The 27,541-nt window shown below is 39.8% G+C and overlaps 1 protein-coding gene across 1 annotated transcript in view; it reads right to left on the reverse strand.

The window, feature by feature from the left end:
- The window catches only part of RASGRP1 (RAS guanyl releasing protein 1), a 43,187-nt gene that overhangs the window by 9,470 nt on the left and 6,176 nt on the right, over positions 1 to 27,541 (reverse strand). The window contains exons 2-10 of the mRNA XM_081886603.1: positions 26,221 to 26,396; positions 12,379 to 12,489; positions 11,270 to 11,327; positions 9,604 to 9,735; positions 7,530 to 7,683; positions 5,332 to 5,505; positions 4,967 to 5,083; positions 2,755 to 3,030; positions 1,025 to 1,105 (exon numbers count right to left, since the gene is read on the reverse strand). Coding sequence (XP_081742729.1) covers positions 1,025 to 1,105; positions 2,755 to 3,030; positions 4,967 to 5,083; positions 5,332 to 5,505; positions 7,530 to 7,683; positions 9,604 to 9,735; positions 11,270 to 11,327; positions 12,379 to 12,489; positions 26,221 to 26,396 — 1,279 coding nt within the window. The remainder of the gene's footprint in view (positions 1 to 1,024; positions 1,106 to 2,754; positions 3,031 to 4,966; positions 5,084 to 5,331; positions 5,506 to 7,529; positions 7,684 to 9,603; positions 9,736 to 11,269; positions 11,328 to 12,378; positions 12,490 to 26,220; positions 26,397 to 27,541) is intronic.

Consider the following 27,541-nt stretch of genomic DNA (forward strand, 5'->3'; position numbering starts at 1 on the left):
CTAGTCCAACCCCTTGTGATGCAGGAATCTTTTGCCCAATGTGGGGCTCGAACCCACAGCCCTGAGGTTAAGAGTCTCAAGTTCCATTGCTTAGCTGTATCCTGGTGTGCATTGCAATACAGCAGCATTGGAACCTGCAGTGCACCTGCAGGCGGCAGGTTTGAAGGAAAGTGGCTGTCATCTGGAGCCTCCTCCAGTCCGTTAATCACTCACTGGGTGACAGCAGAGCCGAGCCAAAAGCCAATCAGTGCCCTGAGTTTGGAAGTCCCACCCATGAAGAACTGAGATACTGGGTTGCTTCAGCAGCTACTGGACTGACTTCAAAGACAGCAACTCAAAGGGGGATTGGAGAGTAGCCAGGCCCTCTCTTCTTCTCCTCCCTCCTCTCCCCAGATGGTTTTCTGGCCTTTTTTCAAGCCTGTAGTGGGAGGCCAGATTAGGCTTGAGGTGTCCTGGGTAATGATAGTCACAATATACGCTCTTGTCACTATCCCTGGCTTTGAGAGGGCTTGGTTTGGCTCCCTTTTGACCTCCTGCCTTGGCTTGTGGTGAAATACTGGTTTGAGGGTTCTACCATCCAGCTAATTTGTGGCCTTTTGGTATTTATAGAGATATAAATACTGGTATACTGGTTGCTAGGTTAGATTTTCAAAGCAGTAAATATTCCATTTTTTTTCCTTGCTAGTGCTGAACTTCTTTAGAATTTTCTGATATAATGTGCTCCAAAATGATTTTGATGCATCTGGGCAACAAATATTGTTATTTTGCTCATTTGAATTAAGGATCTTGTGCTTACTGAAAGGTATAAATGGAATAGGTTACTGAGTGGTTTGCTATGGCATTATTCATGGAAATATTACAGAGCTGAAAAGCTATTGCTGCACGTTAAGTGGCTCCAAGTAATTCAAAGCACAATTTCTTTGCAGAAAAGCAGGATATAAACCCAAACTAATCTAGTAAAAATAGCACTGTTAAATACCAACATGCATGTTTAATGCATGGAAACTATAACTAGGATTCTTACTGCAGCCCGGTGACTTTTTGGCTCTCGTGCATATGAAAGTTCATAGATTTCATCTTCCGTGTAGTAAAGATCAAGGGAGAGCTGAAAACAAACACAGAAACAGTTTACTCTCTAAGTTGCTGCAGCTTCTCTGGCAAGAGCTTGTCTTTTTAAAAGAAGTGTAACTGAAGCATTTTATAATGCATACTGAAATGCTTATGGTGTTGTTGTGTTGTTGTTTTTTAAAAATACTATTGTTTTGATTTAGATTTTTTTAACAGAAAGTATTAGAAGTACCGTTTAAAAGAAAGAGGATCAACAATGGAATTTAAAATCCCATTTCCAACAATACAGAAGTAATTTTTATACTTCAAGTTGGCAGCTTTCACTCAAGGTGCCTTTACACTTATATTGTGAAAGATCACAGATCTGTCCTTTTTGGATGTGTCAAGTTATTTTGCTAAAATGTAATGGGAAGCAAATGTTTTGTGGACCAAAGTCCATGAGAGAACAACTTGTGATAGCAGTGGCATGTGGGGTGAAGCATCTTACAGCTTCAGTTCTTAGAGCCAATTCTAATCTTAGTGTTGCAGAGCAGATACTCCCAAAAAGGGTTTCCATGAGTTTTGAGCTCCATGAGACCATGCTGATATATTCACTCCCACACAGGTGAGCTGCAGTGTGTGGTATGTACCCATGCGACACCTACCGTTCATCCTCCACTCTCAGAAGTAGGCCACTGGCATGGAAAGTTACATGGAATCTGGCAATCTAAGAAGGCAACTGTGCATCTATTCTAGAACTCCTTATAGCTGTAGGACACCCTAGATAAGTGATGTGGTTTTGCATCGCAACTGAACCATGACAGTACAGTATCTGAAAGGGCCATAATGAAGCACCATAAATTAGCAGCATTATGTTAGTGAATGATCTCATGGAAGTGGGCTCACCAGCCCTCAGGAAAGCAAGTAGGCACACTCTTAGTGGTTTTCCAAAAATCACAAGGTCTATCTCCCTATTGATATGTCATTGTACTGCAGAGCAAAGACCTACAATGCACTGTGTCAGGAAACTTTTGGGTATCACATGACAGGACAGGGTCTCAAAGATGTGCTCTCCCAAGTCAACATTCCCAGCACGTTCACACTCCTGTCTCAGTGATGTCTACGCTAGCTTTGTCATGTCCACAGAAGTGAAGGTGGCATAATCTCCAAGGAGCCGTCTTCAGGCACCAGATCAACTGGGCATCACAAAGATGTCTGCATCTGTGACACGAAGGCTAGCAACATTAACCTTGCCATGTAAGCAGTCCCTTGCAGATGACCGCAGTGGCTGGAGACAGACAGTCAGGTCATGTATCCAGAGGAGAAATGACCACTGGGAGAATGGCACAGGGAGAAGAAATACCATGGTGCATCTGCAGCAGCACACCTGGACACTTTTCGTTGCACCCAGCTGCAGCCAGCTCCCGTATCAGCCTCTACAGCCACCGCAGGCACTGTAACCTTCCAACAGTAACCTTCCAAAAGCGCATTCCGCCATTGTATCCCAAGACAGACAAATGCCAACAACATCATATGGGCTACAACAACAACATCATGAGCAAAGACCTACAGGGAACAAATACCCTGCCTACCTTAAAATTGCTTGGCCTGGTTTAACAGTCTAAGCTTTCTGACATTTAAATAATTCCACAGGATGGGGGAAAGTAAAAGACATTTAAAATAAGATCTGTAAAGACGGAGACTTACTGTGAGGAGATGAACAAGATCCTTGTTAGCTTCCAGGGGAGGGCCTATCTCTTGCAGCTGTATCAGTTCATTGACATGATTATACAAAGAATACAATTTATGTATATTAACTTTTTGGTCTTCCAAGTAATCTGGCATGGCCTCATAAAGGGAGATCAAGTCTTTTAGGTGTACTCCAAGGATAGGGATCTTAAAGTTACTGCACTCGCTGTAAGCACGTCGATAATTATCATAGTTCCTACAAGATGATAGCAGTTCTGTCATTTCATTAAACACCTAAAGAAAAACAAAGAAAAGCACTAATTCACTACGCTCACCATTAGGGCCACTTTAGAACCACATCAGCAGCAGATGAATTTCACATACTTGCTGTTAAATTCAATGTAAATATACCGGCTGAATTTCAAGCCATGGCTTAGGACTCATGATTCCCCCCTCCCCTTCCCTTATCTAGTGTGGATGACAGTGGATGACATTAGAATCTTATACATCTTTTTTAGATTAATTGCAGTTTAGCATAGCATCCTAATGCTAACTGTAAAGGTAAAGGGACCCCTGATTCTGGGGCTGCGGCACTCATCTCGCTTTATTGGCTGAGGGAGCTGGCGTACAGCTTCCGGGTCATGTGGCCAACATGACTAAACCGCTTCTGGAGAACCAGAGCAGCGCACGGAAACGCCGTTTACCTTCCCGCTGAAGGTATTTATCTACTTGCACTTTGGTGTGCTTTCGAACTGCTAGGTTGGCAGGAGCAGGGACCAAGCAATGGGAGCTCACCCCGTCGTAGGGATTAGAACCACCAACCTTCTGATCGGCAAGTCCTAGGCTCTGTGGTTTAACCCACAGCACTACCTGGGTCCCTCAATCCTAAACTGTGGTTAATCTTAAATACCGTGAGTTGAACTGAAACTTGCTTGTTTCAACTCGCCACTGTCCATGTTCAGAAACACAGTAAACTACTGGATTTTTCACCCTATAGGACGCACTTTTTCCCCTCCAAAAATGAAGGGGAAATCTGGGGGCGTCCTATGGGGTGAGTGCAGGCTTTCGCTGAAGCTTGGAGAGCGAGAGGGGTCAGTGCGCACCGACCCCTCTCACTCTCCAGGCTTTAGGAAGACATCCGCAGCCTAGGCAGCCCTGCGGGAGTTCCCGCAGGGCTGTCTAGGCTGCGGATAGCAGCATGCTGCCCGGCGCTTCGGGAACACATCCGCAGCCTAGGCAGCCCTGCGGGAGTTCCCGCAGGGCTGTCTAGGCTGCGGATAGCAGCCTGCCGCGCGGCGCGAGGGGCGCCCTGAAGCAGAGCGCCCCTCGCGCCGGGCAGACATCCGCAGCGTGGGGAGCCCTGCAGGAGTTCCCCGCAGGGCTCCCCTTGCTGCGGATAGCAGCCTGCCGCCCGGCGCGTCGCCCTGAAGCAGAGTGCCCCTCGCGCCGGGCAGACATCCGCAGCGTGGGGAGCCCTGCAGGAGTTCCCCGCAGGGCTCCCCATGCTGCGGATAGCAGCCTGCCGCCCGGCGGGCAGAGCGCGCTGAAACAGAGCACCCCGCGCACCAGGCAGACATCGGCCAGTCCCACAAGCTCGGGGGACAGCAGGGAGGCGCAGCGCCGCCATCCCGCTGTTCCTCGACCTGGTTCGGTTTCCCTGACCTGGTTTTGGGGGGAAATAAAGGGGGGGAATTCCTTTATTTTCCCCCCAAAAAACTAGGTGCGTCCTGTGGGACGGAGCGTCCTATGGGATGAAAAATACGGTATGCTTAATCTAAAAACAGAAGTGAAGGATTCCAAACTCCTCCTTGCAATCCCACTGGAGGAGAAGGGAGGGGAGCTCACAAGTCTGAGGGTTGCTGAAATTTTTTCTCATGATGCTCAACTATGGTTTAGTTTTACATCTGAATAAGGCCACTAACATGAGTGTTGTGTAAGCACATGATAGCTGTAAGCACATGATAGACAACTTCTCTTTTTATAAATCAGGCTTTAGCTACAGTGGCAAAAACTCAACAAACTATTAATTGAGCAATATTTCCATTTTGGTGGCATAAATAATAAATGAGTATATTTATTTTGAGAGGGACCCATAATTGTGAGAGGAATATAGTCTGTTTTCAGATCTGATTTCATTATTGTGAACCACTTTTACAATTCTTATGGCTGAAAAGCAGTATACAAATATTGCAAAATAAAGACACGGAACAGAGGGAAGAGTTCAACAAACCTTATGAATATCATGAGGAACATGAGAACTTGTTTCTTTAAGTCTAGAGATGGAACTATGGCAAAGGCCACCTATCACAGCCATTAAAGTATTAAAATTCTGCAACTGATGAAGTTTCTGTGTAAAAAAAATAGGAACAGTAAGTATTCAGTTTTTGATTTTGATACTTCTCAACTGACATGATAGAACAGAGAGAGACCTGACCTCAATGAGATTTGATTGCCCCCCACCATTTAACACAATTTAATTCAATGTCAGTATCCACAATCTGGCCCACATTTATATATTTCGCCCTTCCCAAATTATTCTAAATAGGTGCAGGAAAAAAAATTACTTCAAAAAACTCAAAACAATGTACAGCTGACCTGGGCCACATGAATGAATTTGATGAATACTTCAGCTCGAAGCTGTGGTGTCGGCCTATTGAGTACCATTAGCTGCACCCACTGGGAGATACCGTTACAAAGAGCAATTGAGCGTTCCATGGTTGGATTGTCCTTCACACAGCCATTCATGATGTAGTTCTGATAATCTGGAAGCTTAAAAGAAAAGAAGGTTGGTGGAGCAAAATTAACATTAACTCTGCTTCCATTACTGTATTCCTTACACCCCCGTTTTTGCTGTGAGACAGACCTCTAAAGCAGGCGCGTCCAAAGTCCGTTGTGGGGGTTTATTTCTTGGGGTAAAATCCTAAAAATCCTAAATAAAAGCTCAACAACTTTGGTTGATCCTCTGTTTGGCCCCCACGGCCCTTCACTTCATCAAATCTGGCCCTCTTTGAAAAAAGTTTGGAAAACCCTGCTCTAAAGTCTTTAAAGGCTATGTGATACCTAATGTGTAGGTGTCCTGCTTACTTTTGAGCATCTCCATCCCCAAACTGGACATTTTTAATAGCTGCTTAGAAATTCTCCATATGAGCAAAGTTATCCACACGGCAAGCTGCTCCATACATTATTTCTAAGCAGTACATGGAGCAAACGGTATGCCAGGGGTGGGCAAGCTTTTTTCAGTCACATTCCCTCACAGGTAAATCTGTCAGGGGCTGTGGGTGGAGTCAGAACCACTGACAGACAGAACTTGACAAAAAGGTGTTATGGATTCACTAAGCCGAAATAAAGACCATTACACTTAATTTTTCACCGATCCTATATTAATATGCTCGCATATAACCATCACTGGGTTTGGATTACAGTCAAATATGTACACAGAGGATGAGAGTTGTTCCTAATATTATTTAATTTGTTTAATTGATTAATTAATTTTAATTAATTAAAACCACACCAAGGTATTGTTCTGGAAAACAAGTGAAAGTAATTCCTTTCTGTAGAAGCTTATCAATTTGTTCTCAGACTACTAAAGGGAAAACTTCTATTATACAACCAGGAAATACATTATCCCTACGCTTCTTGTAACCAATAATCATTAACAGTTTAATGGCAAAATGTTAAGCATTATATAAGTGTGTGTGTGTCTGTGTGTCAGGGATACACAGAGACGTGACTCCAGCTTTCAAGGCTGTTAGATTTTAACTTAGCACATGAGAGGAGTCATGAACCTAGAGCTTAAAATAAAAAGTACTGACACATGACTAAGTGAGAGCTTTTACAGTTTATTCCCCTAACTGCTAAACTTACATCTGAGAATCTGAGCAATGTTATTCAGGAGACAGGAGGAGTATGTTAGGTTTTTTTTTTGAGGGGGGACACATTCCACAGCTTTGGAGCAATATGGTTATGCATTTTCAAGCAAAAAGGTGAAGAGAATAAAGAACTGAAATTTATAAACAACCTGTTCCTGATGCAAAACAAATCATGAACAATTTTAGCCCAACAGAATAGGACTGCCAGGTTTAATGGGTTGCATCCAGTAGTGGCTTTGCACTAGTGAAAAGCACTTCCGCAAGTCGAGATTCACTGCAGCTGCTCTTAAACCTGATGACAAACTGAATCTGAAGATTGGGGGGACCTTACATAACAGGATGAAATATGGTGCAAAGGATTATAGTAGGTAAGCAGCTTGGCAAAAACTGAATAACTTGCCTTGTATGAACATAAACAACATCTGCTAGTCAAATGCCACCATTGAATGCAATCCATTATGACCCATTAACAGTATTTAAGATATTTGCCTTTTGTACCTTTCTATCCACTGGGAAGGAAATGTCCCCAAAGCCTACTAGACTAGACTATTTTAAAACCAAATCATCTAAACCAGGAGCGGGGGGGGGGACTTTATCAGCCTATGGGCCTCCCAAACAGCTCCATGCCAGAGGCAAAAATGGATGGGGAATGGATGTGACGCTTATTTTTGCATTCCAGCCATACTAATGCCAGAGGTTTGCACATCTAAGCAAGTGAGAAGAATTATCACCATTCAAGGCTGCATTTCAGTACTCAAGGAGGGCAAAGAGCACAACCAGTGACTGACAGGACCTGGGGAGAGTCCTGGGGGATTTGTATTTGACCAGAAGGCTGAAGGTTTCCTACCCCTGAACTACACACACATACTCTCTGTTAAAAAATAACCATTTGAGTTATCAACTTATGAAAATCCATCTGCTCACTGATATCCGTCGGAAGGATTTGAATTCAAGGTAAGTGAGGTGGTCTGACAACTCCTCTGGTTCCAAGTGATCAAAGAGTAGTGACACTTTCCGTTTCTTACTGCTGTTAGATTTTATCCGCTGCGTGATCTTTCTGGACCACTCTCGGGCATTTCTTTAAAAAGAAAGAGAAAGGAAAACCAAAAGGGGTAATTTATCGTCTGCAGCAGAATTTACTAGCATATTCCTTTCCAAACAAAATCACACATTCATTCAATTTATATCCCTCTCAAAGGAGAACATGGCAAAAAACACACAATAATAATCATACTGACAATAATAGTTAAAAAAAAACATAATAATCATGATAATAATTTTATTATTTATGCCTCATCCATCTGACTGGGTTGTCCCAGCCACTCTGACTGGCTTCCAACAGATATAAAAACATAACAAAACATCAAACATTAAAAACTTCCCTACACGAGGCTGCCCTCAGATGTCTAAAAACTGTTATAAAACAGTTTAAAACTTTCACTCAACCAGCGATTTCAGGGTTTCCAGGAACAGTGTACTTCAACCATCAAATTGAGTAAATAGAAATGTTCCTAAATTCCTCCTGAAAGCTAATAATGAAGGAGATAGAGCCACCTCATGAATGAGGGCACTCAAGAAACAGGGTGAAACCACTGAAAAGGCCATGATGGGTCAATGCCAACCAGACAGTCCCTGGCAGCGGCAGCACCAACAAGCCCTCACCTGTCAATCATAAGGTCTGAGGTGGATGAGGTTCTTTTAGGTACTTGGGTCCTAAGCCATTTAGGGCTTTGAATGCTAGTACTAACACCATGAATTGGGCCTAGCAGTGTTTTCAGGACCAGTGATACATGGGGGTTTTTTTAGAAATGGCTGCCCATAGTTGCATTCTGCTCCAATTATAACTAAAAGAACAAACTGCAATTTGTGTCCTCAGTGAAGACATGAATTCAAATGGATACGAGTACGCAACAAATCTATTATAATTTTCACAACCAAGAGATGAACTAATTTCAATATCCTTCTGCTTAATCAGGTGTCACTGCTTAACCGAATTAGCAGAAAGTAATATCACATGCAAGATGTCTTTCTTTCAAGGAGAGAACTGCAGGAAGTGAACTTCAGATAAGAGCATTTCTCTCCAGTATTTATAGTAAACCAGATAAAATACCCAGAAGTAAATCAAGCAAAGACACAACAAGGACAGGAGCCAGACAGATATGTGTCTATTGTTTGATGTTATCTTTCCATAAGGCGAATTCTTCTGCAAAGAAAAAATACTGCTTTTTTTAGCAGAATCCACCTCCCCAAAGAAATGTGGGGCATGCAGGAAAAAGCCCCATTTGTGTTAGCTAAACAGCACAACTGTTTAGTTGAATCTGGACCTAAACATTTTTCTAAAGTCCCAACTTGTATGTGCAATCTACATGTTTGAATCACAACTACAACGGGACACTATTTGTGTGAAATGAGTCCCTGTCTATGGCAATTTATACCCGGTCATTATTACTGTTGAGGTCTATTCCTAAGCTGCCTTTTGGCCAAGGTGCACACACAAATACAAAACCCAAGTAAAAACTGCAACTTACAAAAATGTAAAACAATAAATTTTATTTTTTTTAAAAAAAGACTAGATGCCAAATCCTTCCTGTTCATACAAAAAGGACTCGCAAAAACACCAGAGAGAACATTAGAGATTCTCCTTCCTTGGAGGTTTTTAAGCAGAGGTTGGATGGCCATCTGTCCTGGGTGATTTAGCTGAGATTCCTGCATTGCAGGGGGTTGGACTAGATGACCCTTGGGAACCCTTCCAACTCTACAATTCTATGATTCTATGTATTCATGATTCAGGCAGTAACCATGCCACATACTGTACATGGAAACTGTTCCTGAGGAGTTAAACAGAAGAAGGAAACATTCCTATTCATAACTGGATAGTACAAATGATTTTTCCTGGAAGTTTAGCAGCAATAGCTTTTGTGTGTGTGTGTGTGTGTGTGTGTGTGTGTGTGTGTGTGTGTGTGTATTTCTCCCAATATATTAAGACCTTGACACTCACATTTGAGATGTGTCAATTAGGCGACAGTGCAACTCCTCACCATTAACTCTCACCAATTCTTGAAATTCCTCCATGGCGTTTGTAAGATTGGAATCTGTTTTGAACATGACCCAGAATTCTCTTATCCAATACCTGTTGACAACAACAATAAAATTATGTTGTATTTATAACTTTGTACACCATTAGTAGACACAAACCCAATAAACCATTAGCTTTATCCACTTTATCACCTAACCAACCATCTTCCGCTTTCTGCTATATTTAAAATATATTTAATACATTTAGCAAATTTGATCTTCAGTCTCCTTCTCGACTTCTGGCTTACATTTGGCTTGCTGGAGGCTGTACTCCTCACAATCATCCCCTCCTCTTTATTCGTTGGATAAGATTTCTATTTGATTCTAAGAAATTATGTCACTTTTGAGAAATATACCTTTTTGAAATTAAATATATGACTGTGCAGGATTTCCTGGGCAATTTTCCACCTACATATAATGTTGAATTTGAAAGTGCTGTGGCAACTGTTTCTGCCTTGCTTTATGTTGGTTTCTCAACTTGATTTTCTAAGGCACAATGATTTACTGTACCTAGGCCATTTAGTTTCTACTATCATGACCCACATTCACATATACTTTGTCAATCTAAGGGTGGAAGCTTCCCACTGATGTTTTATATTTTGGCGGCCATTCCCATTACTTCTTGTGCCTCATTATCAATATCCAACATTTGGTTCAGTGCTGGAGAATGGATTACACAGTCTTCATAGAACTCATAATCTTAAAACTTAAAGGGGGGGTGTTAAGTTGTGGGTGAACATATCAGACGACACAGCGATTCTTCAAATAGCTCTTGTTTATTCAAAGGCCAGAACAGAATTGAACTGAAGGGTTCAGCCAGCCTGCTTATATAGAGCTCCACTACAACGCAACAGTAACCACTTTCTGTAACTATCCAATCACTGAACGTCACTTTCAATCCCTTATTTGCATATGTGGACCTGAGTGAAAACTATCTACAGTATCCCGCTGCTGGCCCAGGGTGAGACCTTCAGTACATAACAGGGGGGATGACAATCTAGTTTGGGAGCTTTGGGGAGGGAGCTTTAACCCTTTGTCTTCAATATTTTCCCGACCTTTCTAACACACCCACCCTTTCTAACACAGCAATCCCCACCCCCACAATGTTATTCCCAAATGTTCCTCAGCTCTCAGGATTTTAGTTCAGTGTAGGAGACTGGCAAAGCTATATTACAAGAGTGAAAATCTGTCCATGGATATTAGGATGTAAAAACATTTTACAAATTAAAAGTTTGTAAATGCTGCATCTTTGGTGACATCTTGTCACCAAAGATGTCACCACCAGCACATAAATATTTATTTTCTCTTCCCAGACCATATTTAGGACCAAAATAAGCCAAGATTCACCTGGGGCCCTAAGGCTGCAGTTTGCCTGAGTAGATAAAGTACCATGCCGTGATCTTTCACAACCGATAAACAACTGCACAATAAATGTCTGCTTTTATTGCCCTAAAAATAATCATAAGGTATGACCTAACAAATACTTCCCTTCTTTAAAAAAAAACCACACTTGATTAATACCAAAAAAGGAAAAAAATCATCACAAGTTTCATTTAACAGACTATCTGTTTAAAAAGAAGTGTTCTTACCTTACAAGGTAACATATTTTATAGCAAAGCACAGAAGAATTATTTTCCAGAGCATCCAGATATGTAATAAATTGCTAAGGAAAATATGTCAAAAGCCTATAGAAAAGAAGGAAGTTCATAAAACCGATCTGAAAATACTAATATTACAGCTAAATTGTTTAAATAATAACAGAATATTGTCGTAATAAAATTTTGTTACATAAAAATGTAAACAGTTTTTTTAAAAAAAAGAGCAGAGGAACCAACACTTTAGCAAAAGAATAAAAGATACTAATGGCCTCATTCACATATCACTTTAAACCAAACCTTTGTTTACAGTTTATGGTTTGTTTGGAGAGAAACAAACCATGAGCCTGGCTGTGGATGTAATGCTTAGTCAGATAATAACTTAATTTGTGGCAATGCAGTGGCAACAAGGGAGGAGCAAAGCACCCATGATTTCATCAGTATGCTGTACATTCATAGTTAAAGCACAGTTTCGTGTAACTATGGTTTAAAGTGATGCATAAACCAGGTCAATATGTAGATAATATCAGCTAGTACCTCTACATATCCTTCAGTTCAAATGGTCTATATTTGCAAACTTTGATTTTGCTAGCTTTATATTCATTTGGTTGGTTTGAAGTTAACAGGTGAGCAGTGATACCTAAGGGTTGTCAACCAAGAAGGTTCCAGTGATTATATTCTTGTGGCCATAGGAAAGTGCCTTATACTGGAACTTTGAAAACTATAGTATGAAACCAAGCTCATATGCAGCTCCCAAAATAATGTGCTGATTGGAATTACTAGCTTTTGCTCTTCCCAAGTGTTCCAGTGCAGTCCTTCCAGTATTTTGAGAGAAATTACTCTTAAAAATAAACATTTTAATGGAATTTTTCATGCGGATTTTTTTTTTAAGTCCAAACTGTGTTACATCTAAGTAACAGGCTCCAAAGGGGTGGGTGGTGGGTGTGATGAATATTGAATATAGGAACTAAGACCAATAAAATTCTAAGGACCTGATTTGTTTCATGTTCATTAAGGAATCTGCTGTTAGGAATGCCCATTCCCCAAATGATACCATAGCTTCTCTATTAGGAATTAATGAAATAGTTGCAAATGTTTAAAAGGATATAGATCAATAAGTTTACGCAGCATCTCAGTGGAGGAGATAATAAGCCGGTGCATGCTCAGTGTTACCTTCAGCAGTTGGTAGTTTTTAAGCAGGTTTCCTTCTGAATCTGAAAGAGCAATTCAGTGTTATTAGGAACATGGGGGGAAAGTTCAACACAGTCTGTACTAGATTTTCTAGCTTCCAGCTTGGCCTGTTCATAGACCCTTCTATGGCAGGGATAGCTTACTAAGCAAGGGGTTGTATGGTCATCAGACGAAACACTGGGGTGCAGGCTTCTGCACCTAACTGTGGGCTCCGTTGCCTTTCCTTTTTATTAGAAGAGCACCTTTTTACATTAATGTACTCAAGGAGATATAAAACCTACAGAAATGGCAAAATAAACAACAACAAAACACACTGTCACCTTATAATGATTCAAAATATAATGAAAAAACAAATGAACAAAATTTAAGTATCCAGTTTGTATATAGTTTTACAAGATATCGGAATACAATAAAACAAAATTACCACCAACCATTACAACCAATGAATAATTACAACCAACCAAGCCAAGTCTGTGAAAATGCAATACACAAAATAGGCTACATCATGTAGCAAGATGACTCAGGCCCCATATTGGTCAAGGACCAGCTGACAGTGCGGTGGTGCCCTTTTCCAACTTGGTTTAGGCATTGTGAAACTTCCCAGAGATCTCTCTTTCTAGGAAATTTGTGTGTGACATTTCAGTTCTGTGTCAGTTCAGATGTGTGTGACATTTCAGTTCTATGTCATGGGGGGGAAATGGAGGAAAGCTGGACTGGGTGCTCAAAAGACTGGGAGGTGAACTTAAGTGGAGGACCTACAGTCTCTTGGAACCGAGCTGGGGATTTCATGGGTGTAGTTTAGTGATGCACCAACCCCCATCCTTTCTGTGTCGAAGCTCAGATATTGGGCAGGGAAGGTACAGTATTCCAAACCAGAAAAGGAAGGTGTTCCATCCATGTTCTTCATTTTTGGGACCTTACTGATAGTTTACTCCCTTGGTTCCCCATCCACAGTTTGATTAAAGAAATGTGGCATTGCAGGAATAGTGTTTTTTACAAGCAAGTAAGTGTCATCAGGCATCAGGCACATTCAAGGGATCTGGAAGCCCTTCAAGTGAATTTGCATTCTTCCTTAAAACTACAGTGGTACCTCAGTTTATGAACTTAATCCGTTCCTGAATTCCATTCCTAAACCAAAGCCGTTCTTAAACCGAGGCGCACTTTCCCTAATGAGGCCTCCCGCCACCGGTGCCCTTCCATCATTTGGCTTCTGTTCATAGACCAAGGTAAAGTTCGCTAACTACCAGTACTTCCAGTTTTGCAGAGTTCTTATACCAAATAGTTCGTAAACAGGGCTGTTCTTAAACCGAGGTACAGTACCTGAAAAGTAACAAGTGCAAGGCCTACTCTCCAACAAAGCACTTAAGATGGGTTTATCTTGGTTCCCAAAAGAGTATCTTAGATTATATACAGACAGATCTTCAGTTAGACTAAATTGCCACTCAGGCTTACAGAGAAGTAAATCCAAGAACAGGACTGAATCAATTATCTAAACAAAGTGACAAATGACACTTTTTAATGCTAGTGAAAGTACTTGCTAAACATTAACACTCATTTTGCTGCAGGGCGTACTGGTGTGAACTATTTTCCCTAGTACTTACATTGAAGCCAAGGCTTACATTGCAAGTGTTGATAACCGCCTACGGTTCTGTGGCTTTTGGCCAAATACAGTATTGCAATTTCATTCAATTCTTAAGACACTTGCTGGTTTAAGTAGAAACATAAGCTCCTTGCTTGTTTAATACACAATATATTCCCCTGAAACAAGGTAAATGCATGCTCTAACATCTTTTAAAATGTTGCTAGATGTGAATAAAAGGCAACAAAGCAGAATTATATACTTTTGAAGCAATGCTTTAGATGAATATAGTAATAATATGGGATATCCTTCTCTGTTACTTTAAAACTATCTCTAAGAGCTCTGGTTTTGACTGGAGCAGACCCCAATCAGCCATGAAACTCAGTGAGTCACTTTGAGTCAGTCTCTCTCTCTGACCCTAACCTACCTCACAGGATTGTAGTGAGGATAAAACAAAGGGGGGGGGAGCAGGTTAGGAAAACTGTATGGAAGGAAGGATGACAACCCTTCTCTGCCAGCCCCACTGCTCCGATAAAAATCAAAGTTCCCAGAAGCTGCTTTAAATTGTTTTTCTTTTTCTATAGCTAGGCAATCCAAACATGGATTTCCCTTCCTTTGTTGTTTCCAGTCCATTTTAGCTTTAAAGGTATTTAAAGGGGACTAGAAATCTGTTTGTATTTCCCCTGTATTTTTCTAAGGAACCCACAGGAATTCAGCATCATGTGATGTTGAATGGTCTGCCTGTGCAAGCATATCAGCTTACCAGACAAAACAATCTCCCTCCCCCCCCCCCCACCGTCACAGTTATGGTGGTTCTCTGCCAATTTCTGCTGACAGGGTTTGCTAGGTGACTCCATAATAATAAATAATTAAGAAAAGGATAAGAAAAGAAATGGAAAAGCAACCCGCACATGGTTCTAGGAGGAAACAGTTGTATTAATATATATCTATATTATGCATGTGTGCGCACAGTTGTGCATGTGTTTATATATAACATTTTATGAGAATACATACATACTAAAGCAAAACAGCACACCAAAAAATAATATAGCACCAAAATATAATTCATCATAAAAATCACAAAACCCTTAAATAGAATCAGCAAAACAATGAAGTTTACCCTCATTTTCATGTAACAGGTATTACTCCAATAATAACTCTTCGTGGGTAACAACATCACTTAACACAATTGCTTCAAAGCATTAAGCAAATTATGAGTTCTATCAGTGCTCAAAAAAAAAAAACCACACACACACAAAATGATGAAAACCCAAAGAAACTAGGAAGAGCAGCGAGCATAGAACCTTTGGGGAGGGGCCATTCCACAGAGTTAGGAGAACTACAGAGAAAGCCCTGCCCCCTCTTCTCTTGGCAACTTTACCTCTTGGAAGGGAAGTTACCGTACTTGGAGATCTCAAAGATTATTTTAAAAGGCAAGTGGACTCATACAAGCAGATGTTCAAAGATACACTGACCCCAGGCTTAGGAAGGGCTTTGAAAGTAAGAACCAGCTCCTTTAACTGGGTCCAGATACTAACAGCCACCAGTATAGCTGGTTCAGGATTGCTCCTATTGGTGCCCTTCAGTTATGTAGGCCACTATGTTAAAAGTAGACCCAAGGTTTCTTCAAAGCTGAACCTCCTATTACAGTGTTCAGTGAAGCAACTGGGTATGGTCTGCATTAAATCCACAAAGATCTGGGGAGTTAAAAACTGACTACAGGTCCCAAATGCTGGATATATGCTAGGTATACCCCAAACTGTCCAGCTGCTCATAAGTTCTTTACTCAAAAGTAGACAGAACAACATCTATGCTATATTCTAAATCTTGGATTTTTCATACATTCTCATGCAGGAGCTACACACGCTGTAGTAACGAAAGCATTAGAAGAGCACAAGTAGCAAACAGTATTCTTTTAAGTCAACTTCCGCACAATTTCAATATGCACTTGAAGCTTGTTCAGTTTATCTTAGCCTTAACAAGTTGAACACTTTAAGCTTTATGAGACTCACTCTCATTTCTTCACTCTAATTTCCGCTTGCATACCTGTCAGTAAAACCACACACCATGCTGGGAAGAAACCCTCTAAGTAAATGTTAAATGCGGTAGAAGTGTGTTGTTAGAATTACCACATTTTGCATTAGGAACCCGTTTTAAAATGTGGTATAGTTTAGTTATGGCTACTTTGCAAATAGAATAACATTGCATTATAAAAATAGAATTATCTTGGAAATGCTGCTCATTATCAATATTCAGTGCTTTCTCAGTTTCAGAAATCATTTGCTCACATGCTATAAACAATATGGCTGCATTCGTGTTTCCTACATATGTGTGTGTGTGTAATTCATACTCAGAGTAGACCCACTGAAATCAATGCACTTAAGTCCATTAATTTTAATGCGTCTACCATGAGGATAGCCAGCAATGGTTATCACACGGGCCAAATTCTTCTTAAACTGACAGTTGAATTGGTTCACTGTACATATTATTTTCTCACATTTTCTGCTTTGAACCACCCTGGGATCTTCAGATAAAGGGTTGTATACAAATTTAACAAACAATAATACTAATAATAAATAACTCTACATTCTAACATTTTGTGCTAGCTTCAAATGCTTTCAGTGGGTTAGCTTACCCTGACATGCCACATAATTATGGGTCTTCTGTTTTTATTCCAGTCTCATTTCTCACTTTCCTAACAAGTCGCAGATTGGGAGTCTGTGGCCCCTCAGATGTTTATTTGTGTAATAATTTATGAATCAACTTTTACAGGTGTTTCAAGGTAATTTACAAATATATTGTAAAAACAGCTAGTATGTTGTTGGACTTTAAGCCCCATTAGCCCTAGTCAGAATGGTCAATTGTCAGGGATCATGGAAATTGATAGTTCAAGAGCATCTGGAAGGCCACACATTCTCCATCCCTGCTATAACTAGTACTGAAACAAGAAACATGGGCACACTTCAGATTTCAGGGACAGCAGAAATCAATATATATGACCCAACCCATCCTAACCTTGTTCACTTAGATGCTCTGATGGTTTCCACATAACTTAATTTCAAGTTGAGCATGCTTAGGGCCTGCAGGTTTAATAAGACATAGGGTTGCCATACGTCCGGAATTTTCCAGACACACCTGGAATACTGTAGCCGAAAGCAGTGTCAGGGCGGAAACCGGCTAAATGTCCAGGAATATCCAGACATATGGCAACCGATGTCAGCAGTGTTGTTTTTGCAGATTTCCCTCAAAAATGTCCAATTTCCTTTCAATTTTGTTAAAAAAAGCTCAACAACTTTTCTGTCCAGATGTTCACTTTCTGAAATATGGTAACCCTATAAGACATATCTTGCTATTCAACTAAAAAGCTTTAGCAGTATGTAGAAATAAAATTAAAACAGAAACATAAAAAGACAGTGAACTGTTACATCTCCAAATAATGCTTTGCAGCAGATTTTCTCCTCCTTGAAATGCAGTTATTCTATGGCAAGATCTATAGTCCACTATGTCAGAAACTACATAGTCCACTATGTCAAAAACTGCATTTGATTAGCATTTGTACTCCCCAAGAAGTTTCTGAAATAGCATTAGTTATACATTTTAAATGGCGCTGAGTACACTTTTAGCCTGCCCTTCTATTGAAAAGTTCCAAGGATGCCTTCCATTCTGTCACTGACCAGGTCAAGACCTGCTTAGATTTAATAATGAACACCATCGTGTGTTAATGTGGGCAGTTGTTTAAAGAGTGGTACAACTATAATTATAACTTTGCTTTTATTAGTCTCTTATTAGCCTTTCACCTCCACCTTCTTATGACAAGCACACCCAAGGAGGTTTACAAAACAAAGTAAATACACCATAAGACAAATAAAAATATAGTCATAACCCTAAAAACACAAACACATAGCAGAAGAAGAGGCATAATTCATGTGCAAGCAACAACAACAAAAATTCTCCATAAAACTGGTAAGAAGACTGGTTGGAAGATTGTTCTACGGTTTAGGTGCCACAACTAAAAAGCCCCCTCCTGCCACAAATCATAATTCCATCAGCAAAGAGACAGGAAGGATAGCCTCAGATACCAAACACAAATCTTAGGCAGGTTCATACCGGAAGCCACCATTCCTGAAGTATCCTGGTCCCAAGAATTACGGCATTAAAGGCCAAGGCCAGAGGTCCTCCTTCATGTGCCCCTTTCGTAAGAGGCCCAGAGAGTGGTAACATGAGAACGAGCCTTTCCTGTGATGGCTCCCCATTTATAGAATTCTCTCCCTAGGATGCATTCATTACATATCTTTAAGTAGCAGGCAAAAACATTTCTCTATAACCAGGCCTTTGGCTAAATGACCATTCTATGGTCTTTTAAATGTGGGGTTGGGGGTATTGGTTTGTTTTTGTTTTATTATGTATTTTGTGTTCTCATTCTGTATTTTTATGTTGTGAACTGCCCTTTGATCTTCAGAGTAGTAAACAAATTTTAAAAATAAGTAAAATAAATTTGGAGCCGCATGTTGGGGGAGGGGGGAGAGATTGCTATTTTGTCTCCTTCCCCCTCCTTTTTGATATTTTTGGTGGATTGCTTCATTACATTGTGTCTGCAGTATGGAAGGGCTGTTTGACTATATTTATCTGAACAATAAACTGACAAATATACTCCATACAGCAGAAAATACTTTCTATCCAAAAAATTCAAAACACTGAAAATCACAATTTTTACCCCAGCAGTTTTCATTGACTATATATTAATTCTTTGGTAAATGTTAGCAGTTACAGCTCATTGCCAACAAAGTTGCTCACCATTTTACACTGTTTTTAAAACAATTAAGGCTGAACGTTCATATTTATAGATAGCTGTTTTACATTAGTTAAACACAATCAGCTCTAGTTAGCAAATTAGCATTCTAAAGGGTTCTAAACAAGTCTTCTGTTCCTGTAATGTGATTACTTCCCTATTAACTTCATTTCAGTTGCCAAGCAACATAAAAGCTTTTATGCCACAATTACACTAGGATGAGTTAATGGCACAAAGATTAATCTCATTTTAATACAAAACAGTAAATCTTAATATGCGAACATTTGGGAGAAATAAAATCCAAGATGTACAGTTCAGGGCAAAGATGCTTTAATATACGTACATATTTATTGAAAAATAATATCTATTGAAAAATAATATCTATTGATGATATCTATTGAAAAATAAAAGAAGCAAAAGGTAAATAATTTGTTCCTATATTAAGTCCAAAGTTATATAACACAAACTACGTTGACTTATTTTTGCAATTTGTTAAGGGTCTGTATGAATGAAATTAAATTGCAGCTGTTTATTGGGAAACTGATACATTTTCACTCTTGCAAATACATTTAATTAATTATATTCTTGTATTTCCATGTGGAATAGTTAAAACGATAGCAGTTTATTAGGTAATCTGAAGTACTATGACAAAAAGTATAATAGTCTTGTTTATCCTTAAAGATAAAAGACCAAAGACTGGGGTTTTTTGTTTTGTTTTGTTTTTTAAAATATATTAAATTATTTAAGATGCATTTTGAAGTGAAAAATAAACCATGCTGATACCATACTTCAAGTCTCTGAAATCATGGGGAGCAAGTATAGACCCAGCCTGACGAGAAACCCTGCAGTTCTACCTGTAAAATAAAGGCCTAGGTCAAGAATTCAAAATTCCTTTTTTTTAACAGAGGAATGATGGTTGAAACATGCAGTACCGTTTTAAAGAGACCTGCCAGTTATGAATATATCTTGAAAATCTAAATGCAGCAATAGACAGTGATTCTGAATTTAAGAGGGGAACCCTTGCTGATGAAGTCTCAAAGTGTCAAGGGAACAAGTGTTTGGCTGGCCTGGAGAAATTCAGACCAGTTGGTAGACCAAGTGTTCAGGGGCATGGCAGAGGTGTCACCACTCCCAGGATGACAGTTCCTGTGCTGTAATAGAAAATGAGAGTCTTCGGGGGAAAGGGCATCACTCTAAGGAAGAACAAAATGATGCCTTAGAAGGAACCTATTGGGGGGAGAGCGGAGAACAGATGTCCTCCCATGCCAAGGAGTTTATGACAGGACTACAAACTAGATAGTGACTTTCTTCGTTGGTGTAAAGGTTGCAGGTGTTGCATATCATCTAGCTATCCTAGAAGACAGGACTGAGGAGGAGTCCTGTGGTCATGGTGCACATTGGCTCAAGTGACACGGGGAAATGTAGACATGCAGTCCTGGAAGCAAAATTCAGGTAGAAAGATAGTGTTGATAGGTTCAAGATAATTTCCTTGAAATGCTAACCTTTACATGAGTGGGGCCATCTTGGCAGGCAAGGGTGAGAAGTCTCAATGCGTGGATAAGATGGTGGCATTGGGAGGTTAGGTTTGGAGTTATTAGACACCAAGGAAAGCAGGGCCTGTAGAAATGGAACAGGACCTCACTGTTGGCATTTAAAATAGGGGGTGGGGTGGGGAGGTGGCAGAGCAAGCTTATAAATTGTTAAGGGAAAGCTGACGTGAGGAGATGGGGATTATTCAGTATGGGATCAATCATCTCTCAGGGACGTTTTTCCACATGTTTTTATGCTTTTCCACATGTGAGAAGGGTACAACTAGGCAATGAGTGTGCAGGAGGATGCAAACTGCCTTAGTATTTCTTCCTGAAATGAAAGGCGGTATACAAATTATTTTAACAAAAATAATGACAGCAATTCAAAGACGCTAAAGTGGCGTAAGGTAGAACACCCATGCCATTTGGAAAGAGATACTATGCACAGATGCTTATATACTAGAAGCCTCTGAGAAAAAGTGGGCAAGCTGGAGTGGTTGGTTTTAAAGCTCAGATCAAATATAGTCTGCACAATGGAAACTTTGTGGAATGGACATTAATGATAAGGTATCTCTGAATCCAACTCTACTGAAAGGTCAGGGATGGAGCACACTGGATGTGGTGTCTTTTTTTGCATCAAAGAGGGCACAGAGTTCAACTATCTCAAAAAGGGAATACACCTACACAGAATCATTGGGGATGGCACTAATGGGTCCCATGAGTAATTTAGTACTGGGAATGTACTGCCAATTGCCTGGCCAAAATGCTCATCTTGAGATGTAGGATGAACTCCACAGGTATTCACAGGGCAAAATGATGTAGTAATGAGTGACTTCAATTATCCTCATACAGACAGGGTACATGCATGGCCCAGCCACAACAAAAAAGGTTGTGCTGGGCTTAATCTTAAGTGGTGCTAAGGACCTGGTACAACATGTAACATTGCTGAACTGATTGCTAGCACTATAGTCACCTCCCCAAAATTCAACATACATGCAAGCAGAGACAACTGTTAAGAAAATTCAACATGAACGCACTTCTAAAAAATGTGGGATTGGTAAAAAGGAAGTTGAAAGGGGAAATCAAATCTCTCCAGAATGCTTGTTGGTTATTCAAAATTACAACAATAACACAGATTAGGAAAGGTGCCAACAAGACCAAGAGAATGCCAGCATGGCTAATGACTAGAGTCAAGGTAGCTATTAGGGACAAGGCAGCTTCCTTCAGAAAATGTATGTCTTGTCCAAATGAGAACAAAAAGGAATGCAACCTTTGGCAAAAGCAGTGCAAGCAGACAATAAGGAATGCAAATAAAAGAATTCAAGGAGCACATTATTTAAAACACTATGCACAACAGTAACAAATTATTTAAATACATTAGAAACATGAAACTAGCTAGAGAGGCAATTGTACGGTACTTTGGACGACAAAAGCACCTGTCTGTGGTATATTCACACACAGGTAACTTTGTCGTCCATGACCCACCTTACACAAAGACCACCCTACGCAGAGACATCCAGTCCCTTCTACCACCTGCCACATTAACTAAGGTTAACCTTGTAGGGAGCACAGCTGGTTTGCCTTCTGCCAAGTCCTTGCTCTACTTCAATTACATGGGTGTTGCTGAAAGACCCAGCAACCTTTCCCTAGCTACAAAAACTGCAGAGCAGCAATGCCAAATAGGTATTGCCATGGAGACCCGAAGGACAATGCCCTGCTAAGAGAAGCAAACCTCATTACTGAGCCATTTAAAAACATGTAACAGTAACCTCTTGTTTTTTAGTTTTCATGTTATGAGAGACAAGCAGTATCTCCATTTAAAATGAAAATCTGAGATTCCTGTGTTTTCATCATGGTCTACATGTTAGTCTCCCAGCTCAATCCCAACACAATAGTTACAATTTAATACAATTGTCTTCACAAATCACATCTGTACCTTTTTCAAATGTGGACAGCAAATGCAATACTGGGGGGGGGGGGGAGTCCAAGAATTCTGCCCCTGACAAAAAACAAAAACCCTAGACAGAATTACTGTCAGGAAGCGTAAGCTCAGGACTCATTGTAAGTGCCAAGACAAGATTTCCACAAAGCAATATCTATCTACCTTATAGGGTTTGCATCTATAAGGCGGCCAAGTTTTGGTCTAAACGACAATGAGTTTGTATTTCAACAGGAAATCCTAAGCATTTGCCCTCCCGACCACAATTCAAACCTTTTTATACTTCAACAAAATGAAATATTGTTACGTTTATAATTTGTGGAAAATCAACAAAGATTTATATTAGAAAATGAAACGCAATTACAGATTTTTTAAATCAAAACTTTTGTATATTTTAAGAGTTAGGGTCTTAACTGCAATAATTGCAAGTTACTGACACCAACAGAGCAACTACACTGACTACTGCTTTTATTAACTTAAGACGTATCACTTCTTCTATTTGAGGCAGGAGAGCAGAATCCTTTATTCCCTTCACTTCTGCTGATCTCCAACTAGGGTTGGGTGAATATGTCAATTTCAGTTTATCTTTTTTTTCCCTGTTCTCCACATTTCCACATAGGCTTGCAACTTTTTTTTTAAGTCCTCATGAAAATCCAACAACATTTCAGTGCAAATTTATCCCAAAATTTTCCTTAATAATTGCATGCAATTGCTCCAAATATGCACATTTTTGCAAAGCAATGTCCCCAAATATAATGTATTTTAATGTTGTTTTCACTAATATATGAATTTATATATGCTTTACCCTAGTATGTGCTTTCTTTGTACACATTACTTGGCTGATGAACTGAACTGCAAAATTCAAAGAAATGTGTTTTGGTTTGCACGTTGTTTCAAAAAGTGCAGATTTTAAAAGTTTATGTTTAAATGCAAACTGGATTGAATTTCTCCCCTGTCGCTATCTCCAATGCAATGTTTATACCTTGCAAAAATAAACAAGAAACTTCCTTAAAGCTGCTTATCTGGCTGTATCACCTTCAATTCATGATGTTTCAAAAGTGCTAGGAAGTCTCAAGAGACTTAACACAATGCACATTCTTAAAATAGCATTAAATCAGTTTTAAATAGCATTAAATCTTTCACTATCTATGGAACAGACAGTGTTCTTAATTGTTATTTCAATTAAGAAATTTTGGTTTTCTGTGGTCCAGTCCCCAATACTCAAACTAAGTTGAACCTTGGGAAAGGTTATGTCTGCATATGACTATAATTTAGGCAAGACACCACAGACTCCTGACAGAAAATAGAAATGAAAATGCATCAAGTTTTAATAGCCTTAGTACAAATAATTTGTAATCCCTGCTTGCTGTTTCCCTCAGAGCATTACTAGAACATACCGTATTTAAAGCAGTTCCGTTCCACAGCCCATTTCTATTCACTTTTACTCAAACCTAAATGCACAGAAATACAACTTAGGCTGAAATTGCTAGAATATTTGCTTGGAGAAAAGTTACACTGAACTTAATACAACCTACCTACTTCCATGTTCAAATTAGCAGCTTGAAATACAAGTTTCAAGTCGAATTTGCACAGAGTTGTTTGAATCAGAGAGGGGCGGAGATGTCTTCACCTGATACACATGGCCTTCTTGTTTCCTTGCCCCTGTAATTCCTGGCATTAAGCGTTTATGTGCTCTACCGCACCAGCACAACAACTGTTAAGGGTATGTTCACATTACCGGTCACGCAGCATCCAGTTTCCTTACACATTGAAGCTGGTTTCAGAAACAATACACGGAGCAGCAGTATTTATCAATAAGCTACAGGTTTGCTATGGGTTGTGGCTAATGTCTTGCGAATGTGGCTTCAAAAATTAGCGGATGGAAGCACACCGGATGTAGTAAGTGGTAATGTGAACATACCTTAAGGCAAAACCCTAAATGATAGTTTGCATTTGATACATTTAACACGCTTTCAGGAAAGAGGTGAACAGACTGTGTTATTGCGGACCAACAGTTTAGTTCTTCTAATTTATTTTATTTTTAAAAAATAGGAGTAATAGTACATTTGCTTAGGTAACTGTGAAAGCATGAGTTTTTAGTGGATAAAGCTAGGGTCCCCAACACAGAGTCCCTGAACCTTCCATTTCTTATTTTTTAAGTGTGTGTGTTTTAATCGCTTGGGTAATGCTGTGCTGCTAAGTGAGGCACCCAGCCCCCCCACCCTCATATCTCCCTTTTCCCAGATTGCCTCTGGGTCCCATGTGGCTGTTCTGTCCACTTTATTTCTTTGGCTGTTGGGGGAGGTGGTTCTCCCAGAAGTTTTTTCTGTTATTGTTTTTTTCAGAGGTGTGTGGCTTGCCTTGGTTTTACTGGGGGTTTTGTGGAAGAAGGATAATTGCCTGTGGTTTTTTGTTTTGTTTTGTTTTGGAGGTTGTGGGTGTTTTGCCTGTTGTGCGTGGAGGTGTCTAAACATCTCTGGTTTTTCGTCCGTGAAATGGGAATTTCGTGATTTTTAGATTTCCAAATGTGTCCCCAGGCCCCAAAACACTGGAACCCAGAGGAATCAAGCATATGCATTACAATGAAATACATATGATACTATGGAAACTGAGAACAGGGTGCAAAAAATGATTACTGTAGGTTCCATAGCATGAGTTCTTCACCCAATATGCATTTTGCTTTGTAAATGCTTTGTCGAAACTAAATAATGTGCATGACTTTCCTCTAGAAGTGCTGAGAGGATTAGTCATTGTTTGGAGCATGATTCAGGAAGGTAGAGTGCTAAGTGCTAAGCCTATTCAGCTTCTCTAAATCATTTACTGGAAAGAAAGCTATCAATGTGTATTATGGCACATGCATATGAACAAAAATTCAGATGGCTTGGCCAGTCATTTGCACTTGATAAGCAGTGCATCATTTATTCCTTCCCTCCTACATATAGAGACAAAACCACATTTTATTTACCTACAGCTGGAATAATGCACACCTTCAACTGTATGTTGATAACACTAAATCACAATCTATGCCAATTCATGCGGCATGAATGAACTGCTTGGTACAAATCCTTCAAAGCACAGCGTAAAAAACATCAGAACTACAAATATAAACAATAGTGTTGGAAATAACCCCCCCCCCCAAAAAAAAACACCTTATCAGAATTCTAACATTTATCATTTAATGGCTTTTGTTCACGTGTATTTTATGAACATAAATGACAACAAAGCTAAGAAAGAAGCTGGCGAGAAATAGTAAAATTTTAAGCATCTAAGACTGCAATCCTAGGTACAGTTACTTGGGAGTAAGCCCCACTGAACTCAATAGGACTTACTTCTGAGTAAAAGCCATAGGATTCAGTTGCATGATGCTAAATTTGTTCAAAGGTATTCTGTCAGCAAAAGGGGGGAGTGAATAATTCATATGCTAAGTAAAAGCTATACCACTGAGCTTTTTTACTTCATATCATTCTCTTTTATAATAAAGCTGTTATTTCCCTTTGGTGATAAACAGCAGTATCCCCCCTGCAACCATTCATTTAGCTAAGATGCAAGTTTTCCCAAAAGATAGCATGAAACAATACCCAGATTTTAACATTTCAACTGAGTTCTGCCACAGTCTACATGCATTTCCATGTGTCTAATATTTATTCAGAAGTGTGGACAGGGGGAGGGGATTTAATAATTCCACAAAGATTATAACTGCCACACTTGTTCTTTCTGCAAGGACAGCACTTAACACTGATAAACATTCTGGACACACACAGAGTGATACTCACATAACAACATATGCAGAGACTCAAGTGTAAAAGCAGTGATGAATGTACTTGCACCTGATTATATCTAACACACTGCAAAACGAAGGACCCAAAATGCTACAGAGATACAGTCTGAAAATAGTTAAAGACAGATCACTCAACTCACCGAAAGAATGAATACAAGTATCAATAAGGTCATCTAGGCTGGCTCCCTTGGCTAAGTGACCCAAAGACATTGTTATGTTGAACTCAGCAGTTCTGGCAAGATCTGAATGGGAGCAACAAATCTCCTCCAGCTCAACAGCTGCCTTTGGATCAATGCTGCATCCTTGTGAAGCTTTCCTAAAGGGGAAAAAAATAGAAGAATTACATGTGAGAGCACCAACACTTAAGTGAGAAATTTAACAACAGTCTCTACAGCAGGTTGGAAAAGAAGACGCTTGACTATTAAGCTCACAGGAATCGGGCTATTCAAACACTCCCCTCCCACCTAGAAAATGCATCAAATAAGGTTCCCTGTTTTGTAGAAGACATTCCCTTCTACAAATGTACTCATTGCTCCATGTATTCTGAGAGCCACATGTGGCTCTCACAGCACACAGACCTCTTCATTATTGTGAAGACATTTTATCCATTACTTTTTAAAAAGCATACATTAGAAACAGCAAACAAACTAACAACCACACCTTGCACCGTCAATTCAATTCATCCAAATAAAACAAGGCAGCAAAAAATGGGAAAAAATTCAAATAAATGTCCAGCTTCTGTGGCACATTTTGTAAATATAAGACTGCAGAATTCTGGGAAACTGCATGCTTATTTCTACTGCAAACAAACAAACAAAAAGACAGCTTGAGAACATCCATAAAGTAACAAGCTCTGGTCCTCCATCTAAGTTCTGGGCACTAGGACTTCCCTGGCCTCCCCCACAACCACTTTTTGCAAGGACTAAACAAGCAGCTCCTGAAACCCATAATACTTCTACAGCCACTTTGGAAGCTAGTTGCTCAGAAAGAGAAAGGCATTTTGAGAGATGGGTATCTGGAAGAGTGAGGAAGTGCTTGAACCTTTTTCCTGCCAGCAGCTTCAACCCTCCAGTTTCCGTACCCACAAGATGCTTCCTCCCCTCCCCATTCTGTGGGGTTCAAAACAAGTGTTCCAGGTTATTTTGGAATACACCCATTATTTTGATACATTTCATAGAGATTTGATCAGTTCTGTCACATGGATCGGATCCATCTCCCCATAAAACTTAGAAAGGCATTGTAAATTAACTATATCCCAAACCTTTGTGACTCAACTGATGATGCCAATTTCTGCTTTGACTCCTTAGCTATCAGTAATTTTGCATCAGCTTACACCTTATCATTTTTTAAAGAAGATTTATTTTATGTATTTTTATACCATCATACAAGTGCATTCCCAGGCTGGTTTACAAAAATTAATTCACCCTCCTGCTCCTTAGCACAAACCTTTAAATAGCCTAG

Source organism: Podarcis melisellensis, assembly GCF_964234715.1.
Source record: "Podarcis melisellensis genome assembly, chromosome: 1".
NCBI classification, from domain to species: domain Eukaryota; kingdom Metazoa; phylum Chordata; class Lepidosauria; order Squamata; family Lacertidae; genus Podarcis; species Podarcis melisellensis.